The sequence below is a fragment of the Enhydra lutris genome, unplaced genomic scaffold (genome assembly GCF_002288905.1).
Source record: "Enhydra lutris kenyoni isolate GAN:26980312 unplaced genomic scaffold, ASM228890v2 scaffoldscaffold9, whole genome shotgun sequence".
Taxonomy (NCBI): Eukaryota; Metazoa; Chordata; class Mammalia; order Carnivora; family Mustelidae; genus Enhydra; species Enhydra lutris.
In genome coordinates this window covers 7,427,366-7,441,275 of record NW_019154093.1, presented here as the reverse complement: position 1 = coordinate 7,441,275, position 13,910 = coordinate 7,427,366, and the positions used below count along the sequence as shown (strand labels likewise).

The following is a 13,910-nucleotide window of genomic DNA, read 5'->3' as shown; positions in this document are numbered from 1 at the left end:
TTCCTAAATTAAGTCTGTGTAACTTCCACTGGTAAATAAAGGTGTTTTATTCCTACTGAGAAAGCATATAGCAATCAATATTTTAGCATCTAGGGTATACTATTTTCTTCTTCTATTCATGTTCCTGACAATATTCAGTGAAATGTCGATGTTAAAAAAAAATACATGCTTTACAGGATATTTTTGGAGGAGGGGGGAGGGTAGGGAGAAAAAATGTATATACTATACAAATATTATTTCATGTAAAGAGCTTTGAGACAGTGTTATAAATTGCATTTCAGACACTTCAATAATAAACATACAAAATACAGTACTTAGTTTTCTGGCAGAGGAACGAAAGATTTCATACCTGTTGGAGGACATGGGCTCAGATTTTAGGCTCAAAATACAGTAAATTGGCAATAAGAGTGGATTACAGGTAAGAGAGAAACTAAAGAGCTAATCCATTTGTTATCATGTGCAGATGGAATTCTGAAAGGTTTAACAATGCCCACTGGAAACAATCTGTAGTATCTATACTCTGAACCAGTGCAAAAAAGAAAAAAAATTAAAATGCAATTTTCATGAGTCACAAAGTGCAAAGCTCCCCTGAATCCAATGTTACTGATGAACTCGATTTTGACAGCTCTATAATACTTTTTAATATCTTAAAGTGAAATCAATAAAACAGAAGTTTAATAAAACTTTTTCCACATTTCAGTGATTTAACTTTTTAAAAATGATCAAAGTCCTAACTTTCTTTGCCACCAGAACCCTAATTTTAAAAGGAAAGTTACGCTGCTGATAAATTGGCAAAAAAATGTTTTGAAAATATCATTTTATATTTTCCTGATTCATTTGAATATACGAAAATGGGCACCTAACCAGTATGATTGTTCAATAAATGTGATCCATTTTCAAAGAATTAAATGTCTTCTAAATCTTAAGCTATTCACTTTTTTTTTTTTTTTTAAAGTAGGCTCCACGCCCAATGTGGGGCTTGAACTTACAACCCCGAGATCAGGAGTCACATGCTCTAGCGACTGAGCCAGCCAGGTGCCCCATTCACTGTCATTTCTTAAAACAAAGCTCAACTCTATCTCTAATAATCACGGTCAGACTCACTTAGGAAATTTAACTTCCTTGATTTTCATATGATTTTTAAAAGACATGCTTTAAACTTGAAAAATTACAAAACTTTCCTTCTGAAATTAAGGCTGTATTACTTTGCCCTTTTAAAATTATGGAGGTGCCTGTTTCTCCCACTATCCGTGGTAAAGATATCAAACAGACACAGCTTTCCTTTAAAACTGCTTATTGCACTAAAAGACAGCAAAAACAAGTTGTCAGTTCTTAAAATAAACATGATTACATTTCTATAAAAGACGTTGCCAATACAGTTCTCTAATTATTAAAGCACTATTCTAATAAATATAAAAGAAAAGGAAGCTGTACTTCAAAACACATACATATATGTTTATATATACACACATATATATAAAAATATATATATATGAAAATCACATTAAGGTATGAGAGGCAGCAAGTAAACTAGCAAAAATGAAATAAAATAAAATTAAAAAAGCCTCAATAACCCCTTCTCTCTCTCCATCCAATTTCAGAGGCCTCAACCCTAAAGAGTTCCAAACATTTAGAATATTTGCCCTTTATAAAAGCTATAAGGGACTTTCATGTATAACCCATAGAAACAGAAGGCTTTAGAATACATATCACTTATAGAGAGAAATTTCTGAGTTACAACTTCTGACAAGGTTTTATATTTATAGCAGCTTTAACAGACTAAAGAAAAAGAATAGTTTAAGGTTGCTACTGCTTATGTACACACTGCACAAATGGCAAATGTAAATTCAGAGCAGGAGGGGGCAGATACGCACTCTCACAGAAACATTGTAATATATATATATATATAGTTATATATATATAGTAATTTTGTTTCTTCAGAAAGCAATATCAAGAGTTGAGGACTTGGAATTGCCCGTGAGACAAGAGACAGGAATAGGGTGTGCAAAATAAAAATAAAAATCTAGTTTGCCATGCTTTATATCCAAATGAACCAGATACATGAACATCTGAATGTCACTGGTAGCATTAAGAAAAAAAAATGTAGGTAATGAAGGCAAGGGAGGTAGAGAGAAAAATCAAAGTGGTGGTGGGAAGATAATAAAAGGAAAAGAAAGTTCCCCAATGGAATGAACTATAAAATACACGCACAGACACATATATATCTATTATCAATGTAGATCAGATATATATGCACATGAAGTATACATGTATATATTTAAAATATACACAGATACCTTTTACAAGAATACTCGAATGCACATTAATTTTTTTGCACACATAATCGTGAACAATCGCTTATTCACGTAGGTGTGTGTTTTTTTTTAACTGTCATTGACTTTTTCTTTACTTTTTTTTTTTGCAAAGATAGTTGTGCTGCCAAGCAACTTGAGGTAAAGGCATTAAAAGGGTTAGACTACAAGAAAGTGAAAACAAAACAATGGCGATACTTCCTAAGGAGACCGCACAAAAAAGCAGTTGGCTGGTTTCATATTGCATAATGGTGCTGTGTTCCTTGATGAAGTAAACAATCTTTCTTGTATCAACATAAAAATCAGACCCTGGTCCCCACACAGTGTTGGTTGCTGTATGGCTGGAGGCATCCCCACTCAACTGACTCCACTGGAAACATATGCTGTATGTCGATGCATCTTTCAGTTCTTCCTCTCAGAGAATATTCTTGGACTTTTTAAGCAAAGTACATTGTGCGTAAGGTATCTTGGTGAATCTGTACAGCCTTGGCAAGAGCTTGTGGATCTCGCCCGTTGCTCTGTCCTGAAACGTGACTTCCTTCAGCACTGTAAGAGAAGTGGCGATGAACACAAAAACAAACCCTATTCTGATGTAGTAATTTTGAAAAATATAACTTGTAGAAAATTTCAAAAATATTAAAAAAAAATAGAGGCTGGTAAAATGAATCGCTACATTTCTATCACCCAGCTTCAATAATTATTAACTCAAGGCCAATTTTGTTTTATTTCTCTCACCTCCCCAGGACTGTTCAGAAGTAAATCCCAAGCATACTAACATTTTGTCTGTCAGCAACATCTCTCCCTCAAATTAATTTGGTAAAGCAACTAAATCACGATACCATTCTAGCACTAATAAGCCTAAAGTGTACGTTTTAATGGGAACCCTTATTCCGGGCGGTCAGCTCTCCTATCGCTGCTTTTTGCAGGGATCGCTGACTCCTCGAACAGCTTGCGGAACTTTAATTTTAAATGGCAGTACTTTATGGTAAACAAGAAGGAAACATACATGGAAACACGTGAGAGAGATTTCTCAAGAAAGCCCTAACATGCCTACCATACTTGAATTTGAGTGAAAATTTCTGTTTGTTGTGCTTTTCTATTACCTGTCATGCTCTTTGTCCACGAGATGATATCTGGCTCTGAATGCCACCAGGTGAGCATAATACGCTGGTGCAGGTATAGAAACAGATCGTGTACAGCGCACGTAAGTGTGGCAGAGCTGGTAAGTTAGGAGCTGAAGTTCATCTGCAGTAAAGCAGTTATCATCCCATAAAACATGATAGTGTGAAGGACGGCTGGTACCCTGTAGAGAAGGCAATGGCATATGCTGTTGATTTCTAAACTTCTAAATAAATACTCAGCACAGACTAAGTTATATAAAAAAACAGCTTTGTACATTGATAAAATAAAACATATTCTAATTTAATAATTCATTAAAATATTTAATTGATTCTGGGTATATATCCAAAAGAAACGAAAGCAGGGACTCAAAACAAGTATCTGCATACCCTTGTTCAAAGAAATATTATTTGCAATAGTTCACAGGTGGAAGCAACCCAAGTATCCAATGATGAGTGAATGGATAAATAAAATATGGTACACACACACACACAAATGGACTATTATTCAGCCTTAAAAAGGAAGAAAATTATGACACATGGAGGAACCTTGGTGACATTACACCACATGAAATCAGTCATAAAAGGACAACTATCATGTGATTCACTTACATAAGGTAACTGGAGTAGTCAATTTAAGAGAGATAGAAAGTACAATGGTGGTTGCCAGTGGCCATAGGAAGGGGGAATGGGGAGTTAGTGTGTGATGGGTACAGAGTGTCAAGGAAGATGCAGAAGTTCTGGCGATACATGGTGGTATGGCTGCACACAATGTGGATGTACTTAATGCGATAGGACTGTACACTTAGAAGTGGTTAAAATGGTAAGTACGTTTTATGTTATGTAATTTTGCTGTAATAAAAAATCCAGAACATTTAGTTGAGTTCCTCTTTGTTAGTTACTATGTTAGTTAGGTACTGCAGATTCAAAGAAAAACAAAGTCAACCAAGTCAAAGGTTTCCTTTCTTTTGGAAAACAATTTAGTAGAGGAGATACAGCATCTATAATTATAAAACAACTAATAAAAGCTATAGTACTACTGGCACTTAGTCCTATATGAGAATACCAAAGGAAGTAACAGTTCTTCACCAAGTGGAGAGTGAGAGAGATCTGGCCTTGTTTGGGCAGTAGGGTGAGTGCACAGCAGAGAGTATAAACAGCCTTACCAAAAATCACAGGGGGCATAACATTTCATGGTATATTTGGGGAATAGTTAACAGACCAGTATGAGCAAAGTTGGGTGCATGAGGGCAAAAAAGATGAAGTTTCAAAGTAAAGGCTGGGATCAGATTGAATGACATCCTTAGGAATTTGGACTTTGACCTATAAGCAGCCTGGAAAGTACTGCGCAGTTTGTTTGTCTTTTAACAGGAGAGATTTTAGGTATGATGAGACTGGAGTTTCATAAAATTAACAGTAATAACATGGAGGTTGGATTAGAGACAGGAAGAGACTAAAAGCAACGGGAGCAGTGAGAAGGCTGCTGCATTAGTTCGAGCATGAGATGATGAAGGTCTGAAGTAAAGAAATGGCAGTGGCAAAGGAGAAAAGGAGAAAGATGAGCTAATACTTTAACAAATATTTGAGCATCATTTGTCAGACACTGTGCAAGATTCTGATAAAATTCAAATTATTACCAAATCTTATCTCCCCTAAATTATACACTTATAATGCATTATATGCAAGTGTATATAATTATACACTTATAATGCATTTATATTGTACATTCACGTATTCAATATTTACTGAACACTCACTGTGTGCCGTGTCCCGTATCGGGTGCTAGGCACACAGAAATGAAAGAGGAGATATGGATGTGAGCTTTGAATGATAAAAGAGGGCTTGTGAGATGGGGAAAGAACACTTCAGGCACAGGGAAGAGACGGCAAAAAACCTACCTAAATGTGATTCATTTGGTTCTCTATCATTGTTCTTGTCCCAATCACAATCATCTTTTGCCTGGACTATGTTAACAGACTCCTAAGTTGAGGTCCCGAACACCACTTTTACTCCCCAGCAGAATCTGTACTTCAGTAAGAGTGAATTAACATACACATACACACACTTAGTAACATTAATGTCCAGCTTAAAGCCTTTTAATGGCTTTCCAAGGCACTTTGACTAAAATCCAGGTCCTTAACTCTGCCCCAAATGCCCATACATCCAGCCCAGGCTGGTCTCGTCTCTCTAACCTACCTTAATGCTGTGGTCACAGCCTTATCTGATCCCCTCAATGGATAATGTTGTTGTTGTTGTTGTTTTTTCCCACCAAAGAGCCTGTATGTGCCTCTGGCAGGAATTTTCTCCCCTCTTCTTGGCTTGGTTAAATAATTCCAACTTACTCCTCTTGATCTTACCTTAAGTGTCATTTCTCAAAGAAACTTTTTGTGACCTCCCAATCTAAATCAGGTCCCTACTAAAATCTCTCTTCCTATCTTTACTTTTCCTTTATTGTGCTTATCCCAATTATAAATATATATTTGTGAGATTACTTAATTAGTGTATGTCTTCCCCCAATAAACTCTAAGAGGAAGGGACTGTATTTACTTTTTCACTCTGTACACATAGTATCAACACCTATCTTCTAGGAGGTAGACACAATAAATATCTGTTGACTGAATGGGTGAGTAGCCTCTCCTTTTTGGGACCTTACAGACTATGAGAAGAGGGAGAGAAACAAAAGCATGGTTACAATGCTGTCTGATGAATGCAACAAAGAGGTATACATAGGGTGCTCAGGCAGTGCAGAGGACAGGCATTTGTCTGGGGGAAGGATATAAGAAAGGCTTTGAGAGAAGGTGATATTTAAGATGGGTCTTAAAGGATGAACAGGAGTAAGTTAGAGCAGGAATAATTAAGGTAAGGGAACAACACATGCAGGGGAGAGTTGTATGAGAACTACTTAAAAACAGTTGAGAGAGGCTGCAGTCAGATTGTGTTTATGTGTGTTTGTATGTGTGAAAGGGAAGAGATAATAGAGGAAGAGAAAAAGAGAGGAAAGGCGGAGCAGGAGCGAAGAGTGGGAGAAAAAGCAAGATAGACTGAGGGTGTAGCAGAAGTGAGGGGAGCAGGATGCAGACATCAGTTATTGAGTCTGTATGTTGTCCTAAGAAAATGAGGCTTCACCAATGGGGCTATGTGCACGAAGTAGATGAATGACAGGGTCTTACCTATGTTATAATTAATCAGAGGGAGAACAGATTAGATGAGGGCCCTTAGGATTCTGCAATTGTACAGGAGAGTAATAATGAGAGCTGGAACTAAGCAGAGGAAATGGCGAGGAGAAGGTTTAAGACTGAGAAGGTAAATTCTACAGGGCTGAGAGATTGCGTAGATAGGAGAGGCAGGTAAGAGGGTGCAGCTGAAAAGCAACCTCAAGGTCTGGAAATCAGTAGAAAAGTTGTGTCTAGTAGGAGAGATTTAAAAGCCATACACATTACTGAAACTTAAAGATCTAAAATAAACCAAGAACAAACGGAAAAGCAAGATGAAAGGAGAAAAGGGGGTGCGGAGGTCAAGTGGCAGATGGTGCTGATGCGCGAGTGACACCGGATCAGACGTAGAGCTCAAGGAGCAGCAGCGGCAGGCTGCTGTAAATTCAAGAGGAAATAGCCAAGGGTAGTCTTTTCTGTTCTTAATGTGAACACTTGACAGAAGTATAAATATACAGAGAAAAGCCCGTGGTCCATAAGTGTACAGAATGAGGACTGTTCCCAAAGTAAAAATACCTATGAAACCAGTATGAAAATAAAAAAATTAAACATTAACTGCAACCATGAAGCCCCTTGGTGGCCTTTCCTGGTTACCACAGCCTACCTACCCTGCTCTTGGTAACCAGACTTTTCACAATATAGATTATGTCTGCTTTTGAACTTTATAATAAATAGCTTCGTAGGCCCTTTGGGTCTGACTTCCTTGGTTTGACACTATGTTTATGAAATCCCCCACATTGTTGCCTCATTCTCTTTGTTGTAGAATATTCTGTTATATAAATATACACTATTTATTTATCCAATCTACTGATGATGGGCATTTGAACTGTTTGTAGTTTTTGACTATGACCAGTGCTACCATAAACATTAATGTACTATCTTTTGGTGAACACGGATAGCCACTTCTGTTCGCTATCCTGGAACGGAGATCCTGAGTCATAGAACATGCATATATTTAACTTTAGTAGATAATGACAGGCAGTTCTCAAAAATGGTCATGTTAATTTACACTCCCACTGGCAAAATGTGAAGTTTCAATTGTTCTATATCCTTATATTATTTCTCTCTTTAAATTTCAGGTGAGTGTCTTTAGGCAATTGTTTTAAGAACAGTTTAGTTAAAAATGAAAGAAAGATAAGGGAAAATAATTTGAAGGGAAATGGCAGGATCAAGGAGCTGCATTTTAGGATGGGGCAATTGTACGCTAAGGGAAAGCAATCAGAAGCTTCCAACAGACTGAAGATACAAGCAAGAGGGTAACCCGTGAACTAAGACCAACTCAAGGCAGGTCAGAGCCAATGTGAACAACAGTACATACTGAACATTTTTTCTTGTGAGAAAGAAAAGAAAGTAGGCATGACTGACCGTATAATTTCTTACTGAAGAAGGGGTCCTGTGCTGAGTGTCGGGGCAAGGGACTAAGGTTAGGGACCTATGGAAAATGGTAGTAAGAGCTAACAAAAGAGGAGTCAAAGGATTATTAAATAATAATGAAGGATATCTTTGAAGTTTTGGTGCTTTGTGGTAGGAAGTTATAATTTAGGACACTGCCTGCTCTGATTCCTGAATGGGGAGCATGTATTTCTTTAAGAGAAATCCATCTGGAGGCTCAGAGGGGTCATATGCTCCACCCAGTTAACATGTTTCTAATAGTATGTCTTCTTCTATTATGGAATTTTAACTAAGGCCCAAAGCAGAGGATCAAAGATGCTAGGCATCCCACAGTCTAAAGAGCTACCAATCTTTGGAGCCAGCCACCTCCCCTTAAGGCTTGCTAGGAGGAGCCAGTTCAGGACCGGTTTCATCATTAATACCCTGGCTCTGGCCTCTTCCCACCTAATCTCCATCCTCCCAATAGGGGAAGAGAGTGATTATGGGTTTTCTGAAAAGATGGAATTTTAATTGTGAGGAAAGGTATGCTCTCTCCCATGAAGACATGTAAGGGGGACTCCAAGAGAATCCATTATAAAGATAAAAGTCTGGGGCACCTGGGTGGCTCAGTTGGTTGAGTGGTTGAACGTCCAACTGTTGGTTTTGGCTCAGGTCATGATATCAGGGTTGTGAGAATGAGCCCGGCTATGGGCTCAGTGCTTTGTATGGAGTCTGCTAGATTCTCTCCCTCACCTTTTCCCTCCCTCTCTGCCTCTCCATACACTCATACATGGTCTCTCTCAAATAAATAAAGTCTATCTTATTTCAATATATATTAGTATTACATATATAAAAATTTATAAAATATATATATATAAATAAACTATTTACTTGTGAGAGAGAAAGAGAGAGAGTGCATGCACACAGGCATGAGCTGGGGGAGGGGCAGAGAGAGACAGACAAGCAGACTCTCCACTGAGCAGGGAGCCCCACATAGGACTTGATCCTAGGACCCTGAAATCATGACCTGAGCCAGAGTCAGATGCTTAACCAACTGAGCCACCCAGACACCCCATAAATAAAATTTTTAAAAAGATAAGAGCTTGCTGGAAAGGGAGGCTATCAACTCATGCCCTAGTTGGACACTTCCTGAGCTCAGAGCCCACAGGACCACTCTGCCAACTCCAGAGGGTTGGAATGGTGAGAGTTCTTGGAAAGAGTTTTGGGAGCCTAAAGGAATGAAAATGAGCGGAAGAGCAGGAGCAATGGAGCCACACAATGGGATATGTAACCTAAAGAAAGAGTCTATACCGTTGATGGGGCCCAAGAAAGATACCGCTGCCCTTTAAGGGTCTTCAATCTTGAGGCTATGACACCAGAAAGTATCAGAACGGACTACAGAAAGCTGTAACCTGTCAGCTCCTAACCACCAGAAGGCTGGCAGTCAAGAATACCAGATGAGTTAGAGTCCTAGAAGGAGGAGGGGAAAGAGTATCTTAGAGTCAGGCCATGGTCCTTTCTTCTACTCAAAGTTACCAGGACCAAAGCTCTGGCCTGCCTTGGGCAGGTGAAGGGTGGGAGTAGTAAGCTTTGACGTCATTTATAAATTTAAGTTTTAAAAATGTGGTAAAAATGAGTGGGAGGGGCACCTGGGCGGCTCAGTCGGTTAAAAGTCTGCCTTCGGCTCAGGTCGTGATCCCAAGGTCCTGGGATCGAGCCCCACGTCAGCCTTCTTGCTCAGTGGGGAGACTGCTTCTCCCTCTCCTCTCTCTTTCTTTCTTTCTCTGTCTGAAATAAATAAATAAAATCTTAAAAAAAATGAGTGGGGAATTTTACCTCAAAATAAAATGGGGAAAGGAGAAAATAACACCAATAAAACCAATAGAAGTGTCAAGAAGTTATGGAATTTGGTTAAAATGTTGTTGAAGGATCTATTAATCAATGATAAAGTTAAAAATAGTGATATGAAAAAATAGTCTCTTATACTGGTTAGAAATGACTGGATTTTTAATTTTAGCTGGTAAAAAACAAGACTCCTGTTTTTGATCTCTGAGAGTTTGAAAATTCTAAGAAAGCTGGGAAGATGTGTAAAAATCATCTTTAGTCCTTGTGAAATATACCTGGTTATTTGCTGACTAAAGCAAAGTTTCAATCTGGTGTCCTAAAGGAAAACTGGTCCCTAAAATTTCTGGTTAAATAAACTATAGAAATATCCCTGTCTTTAAGACTCATAATGACCACTTGTATATCAGTGTTATCCAAAAACTGTAGAGTGAAAAAACCTTTTTAACCAGTATTTCCAGAATTCATCTGAACAGCATATTGTTTTTTCTACTCTACAATATTTACTGAGAAGTCAGAGCAGTAGTGTTATTTTGGATACAATGATGGAAACACTAGGTTAAAAACATGCACTCCAGTTTTACAGACTTTATCTCTGGAAGGTACTTTTAACTTTTGTTTTGCTAATTGACTGTTACCACCCACAGTGAAAATGTACAACACTGATTTCAGAGGAACAGATACAAGAATATGGATAAATGAGTGGGATAATTTTAAAGCTGTAAGACTGAAATGCGGGTTAGTGTATTTACAACATACAAAGCTTTAAGAGACAGCTGTTCAGTACAGGACATTCCTGCAATTTTTAAATTTTTAAAAAAATTTTTTTAAAAGATTTTATTTATTTACTTCAGAGAGAAAATGAGCAAGTGAGCACAAGCCAGGGGCGGGGTAGGGGGCGGAGAGGAGAGGCACAGGGAGCAGACTCCCGGCTGAGCAAGGGGCCAGGATACAGGGCTCAACACGGGATTAACCCCAGGACCCTGAGATCATGACCTGAGCTGAAGGCAGATGCCTAACACCTAACAGAGAGCCGCCCAGGCACGCCTGCAATTTATTTCAATCAAGAGTGAGTAATCTAAAATAGTTTTGGGCTACATTCTCTCAGACATTCAAGGAATGTGGATACACTGTGCTGTTGGAAAGTCTGAGACGCACTAAATTAAAGCTTATGTTCTACTAAGGGACAAAGCTAGCAAATTAACAAAATGATTTTATGAAAACAGTAACACTCTTAAAATTATTTTAACTGAAACTTAGAGCTGTAAATCTACAATTAAACTCTTCACATGTTCAATATCTGCCAGTAAATGCCAAAGCTTTCTGTGAAGTATTACCAAATAGAAGCAAATGTCAAAGGAAGAATCAGGTATATTTAAATTTTTTGAAGTTTTAGGCTAAACTGAGGACTCAGTTTGAGAAGATTCATTCTATTAGACTACTTATACTCTGGTATTTTCATTGAAATAAGCCCTTAATTCAAGGTAAAGAAGGGGAAGAAATTTATTTACTGAGTTTCACCTCAGTGAAATGTGGAAACAATCTGGAGTGTAGAGAACAGTGTTTCTTTCTCCTTTTTCTGAGATTTAAAAAAATACATACATAAGAATGGAAGTTCCTGAATTAGAACATTTTACCCAAAGGGTAGCCTTACCTGTATTCCAGCATGGCTACAGAGGTAAAAATCAAACTCATATGGGTGTGTAATATCTGTATCAACTGTTGTTCCAGCTGGGATATTGCCACTTCTTCCAACCTAGATTTGTTTGGTCAAAGTTTAAACAAACAAGACAAAGGTAAAGAATGTAACTGAAAGCACTTTTAAAAATAAATAAATATATATAGGCTGATCCTTCAAGTATTACTTGAGCAGACATTAATAGCAGACCTTATTCTAGTCCTGGTTCCTCGTCTTACATGTTGCTGAAAGTGAGAGTTGATAAACAACAGTTACTAGTGCCTACTGGCACTTAGCTAGTAGGTGATCCCAATATTTGTGGAACACTTGAAAAAAAATTTTTAAAATTACTTTTGCTCCAATTTATGGTACCTGGGAACAGCAGGTACTCTTGAATGTGTAATTCATGAAAACCAGCATTTTCCTTTGAGAATACTGTTTTTAGAGAGAAAGAATGCTGACAGTAACAACTGTGCCACCATTTGTTAACCATATATGGGCCAGGCACAAAACATATTTTCCAATCAATAAATTCATGTGAATTACGTATTTTCCCCACGTTAGGGAAGCTCGGGCTCAGGAATATGAAATAATTTCCTGAATAGCACACAATAAAAGGCAGAACTGGGAGTCAAATATAGAACTGACTGCAAAGGCCCTATTCCTTTTATTTCACACTAGCAGTTCAATATCTTGTAAGGGAATCTGCACCAGGCACAGCTATGATGTGAATATAAATGAAATGGTTCAGAATTTCTGATAATGAAAGGGTTCTAATAAAACACTTTAAAATACATATATATACATATATATAGATATATATATATATATACATATATATTTACTTCTACCTCTTTATCCTTAAAAACATTTAAAACCAGTAATTTTAAGCCTACATTTACAAGGCTAACAAAGTGGAAACTATTTTACTACTCAGATATTCTTTCTGCATGTGAAGGACTACTATCAGGTAGTGGCTTGACTTAACAGCTGTGCTACCAGTTAGCCTTCACCATGTACAAAACAAAGTTCATTAGTTCATCATCAACTAAATTATCCTTATCCATAATACACAAATCAAATTAACACATATAAAAAGTTTTACTCTACTCAGAGAAGTAGAATGGGTTCATATCACAGCTCCACCAGCTTCTAGTTGTGCTCTCTAGGGCATGGTACTTTTTACCTCTCTGTGCCTCTGATTCCTCATTTATAGTGATCTCTCACCTATTAGTAGTAGTAGTATTTAGAACAAAGGTGAAAGAGAAGTAGACAAATGAAGGACTAACATGATTAAACATCAGATGCTACTAATCATTAAATCTAACTTAGGTTTTCCTAATCCTACTTTTGAAGAAACATGTGGTTTTGCAGCTACAAAAATGTACCTAGTAATCTGGGGTCAAATGCCTTTAACAACTCTCTCTATTAAGAGAGCTGTTATTAGAGAGGTGCTATAGGACAGTGATAATGAGTACTCAAGAGCCATGCTGCTTGACCTGAGTCCTAGCTCTACCAATGACTAGCTTTATAACCTTGTTCTTTAACATCATATGCCCCATTTTCCTTCTGTGGAAAATGATGATAATAATAGTAAATATCTCATGGTGTTGTGAAGATTAAATAAGTTACATTTATGACACATACCTAGAACAATGCCTGATATTATTATTTCTTTTCCTGTATTCTTTTTTCTTTTTGTCTATTATGGCCACCATCACAACCACTCTACAACTACTAACCAACCTTTACTGAGCACTTAGTATGTGCCAAGCACCATTTTGGATACATAATTTAATTTACTTAATCCTCTTAACAACCCAATAAAGGAAAATATTAGTATCACCCAAACGTTGTTGGGAAGGAAACAGGCACAGAGACATTAAGTTACTTGCCCGAAGTTACACGGAAAGTGTAACCAAAGACTAAATATATACCAAAGCAGAGATACACTTCTCTGTCTTTTCTGTTGAATCCTTTCCCCAAGGAGACACCAACGCTTACAATCCTCAGATTTCTCTCCTTCAAGGTTTAAAAGATGGGGGCTAAGACTGCTATGCTGCATGTAGACAAGACAGATTTTCCCAGGTATTTACCCCTCCTTCTCTAATTATGAAAATACATAGTCATACTACAAAATATAAATAGTAATTCTGTGAGGGGGTGCCTGGCTGGCTCAGTCAGTAAAGCATGCAACTCTTGATCTCAGTGTAGTGAGTTTGAGCCCCACGCTTGCATATAGAGACTATTTAAGAATAAATAAAATCTTTAAAAAAATCCTGTGAATTTTAAAAGCAGCATTATTTAGAAGTTTGTTTGCATGAATTTCTACTAGTCATCCTCAAAAGTCTCTAGCTTTTTAAAAAACTAATTTTTA

At 37.4% G+C, this 13,910-nt stretch overlaps 1 protein-coding gene across 3 annotated transcripts in view; it reads right to left on the bottom strand.

The window, feature by feature from the left end:
* LOC111142870 (protein argonaute-3) overlaps nucleotides 1–13,910 on the bottom strand; it is a 145,738-nt gene that overhangs the window by 17,547 nt on the left and 114,281 nt on the right. For 2 of the 3 annotated variants that reach the window (XM_022496240.1, XM_022496242.1), the window contains 3 exons: nucleotides 11,510–11,611; nucleotides 3,416–3,615; nucleotides 1,987–2,858 (listed from right to left, as the gene is read on the bottom strand). In XM_022496240.1, coding sequence (XP_022351948.1) covers nucleotides 2,750–2,858; nucleotides 3,416–3,615; nucleotides 11,510–11,611 — 411 coding nt within the window. In that variant the 3' untranslated portion in view covers nucleotides 1,987–2,749. Of the gene's footprint in view, nucleotides 1–1,986; nucleotides 2,859–3,415; nucleotides 3,616–11,509; nucleotides 11,612–13,910 lie in introns of those variants that run through there. The other variant, XM_022496241.1, reaches the window with a different exon arrangement.